Source organism: Cajanus cajan, chromosome 9, assembly GCF_000230855.2.
Source record: "Cajanus cajan strain Asha chromosome 9, NIPB_CcT2T_4, whole genome shotgun sequence".
Classification (NCBI taxonomy): Eukaryota; Viridiplantae; Streptophyta; class Magnoliopsida; order Fabales; family Fabaceae; genus Cajanus; species Cajanus cajan.
In genome coordinates this window covers 27,549,635-27,554,457 of record NC_138525.1, presented here as the reverse complement: position 1 = coordinate 27,554,457, position 4,823 = coordinate 27,549,635, and the positions used below count along the sequence as shown (strand labels likewise).

The window sequence follows — 4,823 nt, the reverse complement described above, 5'->3', positions numbered from 1 at the left end:
TAGTCCTACATTTGTTGGCATTTAGAATAATATCATTAACATTTTTCTTGTATATTCAAGACCTGACTTCAAGAAGTAATAAATAATTACTTTTGTGTTATTTTTTTACATGACTTTACTTTTAACATGAACCTTAGATGAGGAAGCAAATACTTACTATATATATATTAAAAAATAATTCACATTCACTTTTCATGTGGAAGATAAACTACTTTTAATAATTTTTTTTGATTTTGCATTTTCTACACAAATTTACTAGTTAGATCAATTGACATTTTCAATTACACTAACATTAGACCTATTTCCTAAAACTTTTTTTTTTTTAGATTAAGTAAACTATGGAGAGGAAACTTCACATTTCAAGAGTTAGAATTACATGAATAAACTTCATACTTAAGAATATGCCTTTCTCTAGAATCAAGTCATAACTTCCTTGTGATGGGTCTTTGGATCTCTATACACACACTCATATTTTACAAACTTCCTTATGATACATTTTTATAAATATTCTCATGTAGACTTCCTTATGATATATCTTTATACACACTATCATGTTGAGCTAGCATGCTTCCATCTTAGCTTTAACTAGTTCCATATCTAGTAGTACTATTTGACGTCCCTAAGAAAAGTTATAATCGAGGGAAAGCATACAAAAAAGATTGTAAAAAAACAAAGTGTGGAGGGCTAAGAAAAAGAAAAACCAAAAATGGAACCAAAAGAAAATTCAAACACGTTCAAAGAAGAGAGAGAAGAACAATAATTAAACTCCAATACACAGAAACAGCAACGAGCATTTTTGCCTTCTGTCATGCACTTTGCCACACACCCCAAAAAGTGCCCCTTCTCTTTCTCTCTCTCTCTCTTCACACTCTTCTCTTCCTTAGGGTTTCTCTTTCATTCAAACACAGATTCAGATTCCCACTTCCCTTTTCAGTTTTCACACCGACTCGCCGAGTCCACTCGCTCACCTCGCGTCTCCGACAACGCTTACTTTCTCCTTATTTTCCTCGAGTGAGTCTTCCCTTCTTCTCTTTTTTTACTTTCTGCCCCGTTTGTGTCCAATCTTAACCCCGCCTCTCCTTCAGTTTCCCAAAGCCTTCAAAATGCAGATTTTCCAACTCCATCCAAACACCGCCTTTCGATGATTCCGATGTAAAAGGAAGAAAAACGCAAAAAAAAAAGATCTCGAATCAGTTATCACCTCAATGGAAGGTTCTAGAATAGAGAACTTGATTAATGCCAAGAAGTCCCTGAAGCTTAGCTTAGAGAAATCAAAGTCGGTAGGTTTAGCGTTAGAGAAAGCCGGCCCGAGGTTAGGCGAAATCCGGCAGCGGCTCCCGTCTCTGGGGGCGGCGGTGCGGCCGATTCGCGCTGACCGCGACGCGCTGGCCGCGGTCGGCGGCCACATCAACCGCGCCGTGGGCCCCGCCGCGGCGGTGCTCAAGGTTTTCGACGCCGTTCACGGCCTCGAAAAATCGCTCCTGTCGGACCCCCGGTCCGACCTCGCCGGCTACCTCTCGGTGCTGAAGCGCCTGGAGGAGGCGCTGAGGTTTTTGGGGGACAATTGTGGTTTGGCAATTCAGTGGTTAGAGGATATAGTTGAGTATTTGGAGGATAATTCTGTTGCTGATCAGGTTTATCTCGCGAGTTTGAAGAAGGAATTGAAGAATCTCCGTGAGTTTCAGCACGGGGAGCTCGATGGAGGGTTGTTGGATGCTGCATTGTTTAAGTTGGAGGATGAATTCAGGTTGTTGTTGACTGAGAATAGTGTGCCGTTGCCGATGTCGGCCGCTGCTGCGGCCGGCGATCAGGCGTGCATTGCGCCGTCACCGCTGCCGGTGCCGGTCGTGCACAAGCTGCAGGCGATCCTTGGGAGGTTGATTGCCAATGAGAGGCTTGATAGGTGTGTGGGGATTTATGTTGAGGTGAGGAGTTCCAATGTGAGGGCGAGTTTGCAGGCGCTGAATTTGGATTACCTTGAGATTTCGGTTTCGGAGTTCAATGATGTGCAGAGCATTGAGGGGTATATTGCTCAGTGGGGGAAGCATTTGGAGTTTGCGGTGAAGCATTTGTTTGAGGCTGAGTATAAGCTTTGCAATGATGTGTTTGAGAGGATTGGGTTGGATGTGTGGATGGGTTGCTTTTCGAAGATAGCTGCGCAGGCTGGTATACTTGCGTTTCTTCAGTTTGGGAAGACGGTCACGGAGAGTAAGAAGGACCCCATTAAGCTTTTGAAGTTGTTGGATATTTTTGCATCGTTGAACAAGTTGAGGCTGGATTTCAACCGGCTTTTCGGCGGGGCGCCGTGTGCTGAGATACAGAATTTGACGAGGGATCTTATTAAGAGAGTGATTGATGGGGCTGCTGAGATTTTCTGGGAGCTTTTGGTTCAGGTGGAGTTGCAGAGGCAGAATCCGCCGCCGATGGATGGCAATGTGCCAAGATTGGTGAGCTTTATCACTGATTACTGTAACAAGCTCCTTGGGGAGGACTACAAGCCGATATTGACTCAGGTCCTGATCATTCACAGAAGTTGGAAGCGCCAAAGCTTTCAGGAGAGACTCCTTGTTGATGAGGTTTTGAATATAGTGAAGGCTGTTGAACAGAACGTGGAGACTTGGATCAAGGCTTATGGTGATTCTGATTCTACACTGTCCAACTTTTTTGCTATGAACAATCACTGGCATCTGTGCAAGCATTTGAAAGGGACAAAGCTTGGGGAGCTGTTGGGGGATTCTTGGTTAAGGGAGCATGAACAGTATAAGGACTATTACTCCACAATCTTCTTGAGGGACAGCTGGGGAAAGCTTCCTGGACATTTGAGTAGGGAAGGGCTGATTCTTTTCTCGGGAGGGCGCGCCACTGCCCGTGACCTGGTCAAGAAAAGGTTGAAGAAATTCAATGAAGTTTTTGATGAGATGTATACAAAGCAGTCAAGTTGGGTCATGCCAGAACAAGATCTGAGGGAGAAGACATGTCAGCATATAGTGCAAGCAGTGGTGCCTGTTTACCGCAGTTACATGCAGAATTATGGTCCTTTGGTTGAGCAAGATACTAGCTCCACAAAATATGCAAAGTACACAGTGCAGAAGCTGGAGGAAATGCTTTTGTGTCTCTATCGGCCGAAGCCTGTAAGACATGGCAGCTTGAGAAGTCCGACATTTAATGCAAAATATGGCAATGGAGTACCTGATCTTCGTAGAACAGCATCTGCAGTTGTGTAATTTCCCAGTCATGTATTCTTAAACCTAAAGATTGAACAGCATTGGTAATCTTTCCCCCTCATCATATGGATGGTTGCTGTATATAATTTTCCTCTGGGCCCTGCGGTGCATAAGATATGCTTTGGTTAGTTTCTGAGAAGGAAGTTTCTGAGCACTGCCCTTTGAATATCTGATGTATTTCATGAAAATGAAGCTTAGTATCTCTTTTGAGATGAAAAACTGGTTATTGTCTTCCTTGCACAGAGGTTTCTGCAAAAGCTATGCCATCTGTAATAGAGTAAGTTATGACCTTTTGATTAATAATTATGGACCTTGTTATGAGGTTTTTGGTCATACTGCCTGCCAGCTGAAGTAATTTTATTCAATCTTCATCTTCATCCATTCAGTTATTCGTAGCAGAAGGATCATTTTAGTTTGCAAATTTTATGTACAATTTTTTAGCATACATGGACTTAGCAGTTTAGATTAACAGAATATTTAGTCACCATCAGTATTGATGGGGGTGAAGTTGTTAATTGTAAATGCAGAAACCCTTGTGAGTTGCTTGTTCCATGTACTTCTTTAAGGGAGCCTTTTTCAAAATAAGACGTGTATTTAGCAATGAATTTATGGGGAGGCCAAGGAAAATAGGTTATATTCAATCATCTTTCTGCATTTAGTTCATTTTGATTTCTGTTCCACTATAAATTAATATACTAGTTCCATTTATTAAAAGTGTGTGGTGACAGTTAATTTTCTTTTTGATGTTATAATCCTAACAGTTTAGGAGCATTTTAACCGTGTGAAATGAGAGGGCCATTGTCGCTGCTGACTGAAGAGCTCAAGAAACCTAGCAAATGTTTCTTCTAGTTCGAGTTGCAGTTATGACAGGGACTATAACATTTTTTAAAGTTGTCCTAATGCTCTACAAATATGGCTGACTTTATATGTAAAGCAGGTTTATTCACTATGAATACAAGTACATACTAATTTTTACTTTCAAACAGTGATAAACTCTTGTTTTACTTATCCACATGAATTGTTCTCTCTCTTCCCTACTTTTTCTACTGTGCCAAAAGTTGTAAAATGATGGTGAGTACTAGGATGGATTTGGTAGAAAATGGTATCATGATGAACTAGGTTTATGTGGTCTCTACTATAACAAGTATGGTAATTATTTGAAATTGTATTTTAATCCTCCATTTCTTTTATAGTTTTCAATATTGTGAAAAATTGTCATGGCCTTAATGAAAATCATCTGAGATACATTCGTCATGATTTGACCTCTAGCATGAGCTCGAACCCAGAATTTCAAACCAGTTTGCAACTGTAGTTGTAGTTAGAAATCCAGGTTTTTGGGGTCTCGGTAAACTCAACTGTAATTTTCTGCAATATTAAGGATCATGAAGAAACTGTAACTAAGATCATAATTCAAAACCTTAGAACAAGGGCAAGTTGAACAGAGCATTTGATTGAGACTGCATCTTTGATCACAGCCATGTCTCAGCATTTTGGCCATGTTCTCCTAGATCTCTGGATTTCACCATTATTTGCTGAAACAATACTAGAGAAACTCAAAATGGCCAATCCTCATTCAGTCATTCTGTTGTCTATGCTGTT

At 40.9% G+C, this 4,823-nt stretch overlaps 1 protein-coding gene across 5 annotated transcripts; it reads left to right on the top strand.

Moving 5' to 3' along the window:
- The first annotated feature begins 754 nt into the window (after positions 1–754).
- Positions 755–4,324, top strand: EXO70G1 (exocyst subunit exo70 family protein G1). Of its 5 annotated transcripts, XR_002240625.3 has the most exons (3): positions 755–3,501; positions 3,752–3,854; positions 3,986–4,324. XR_002240625.3 is itself a non-coding variant. In XM_020371955.3 (2 exons), the coding sequence occupies exon 2, from the start codon at positions 1,206–1,208 to the stop codon at positions 3,222–3,224; it is 2,019 nt and encodes a 672-aa protein (XP_020227544.1). In that variant the 5' UTR covers positions 755–1,011; positions 1,086–1,205; the 3' UTR covers positions 3,225–3,868. The 5 variants fall into 5 exon arrangements, 1 of the variants encoding a protein (XP_020227544.1); XR_002240623.3 differs by lacking the exon at positions 3,752–3,854; XR_002240622.3 differs by having other exon boundaries at positions 755–3,854.
- Positions 4,325–4,823: the final 499 nt, after the last annotated feature.

Bases quoted from the DNA above. Each gene is read 5' to 3' on its own strand.
- EXO70G1 (XM_020371955.3), top strand. From the start codon at position 1,206: ATGGAAGGTTCTAGAATAGAGAACTTGATTAATGCCAAGAAGTCCCTG.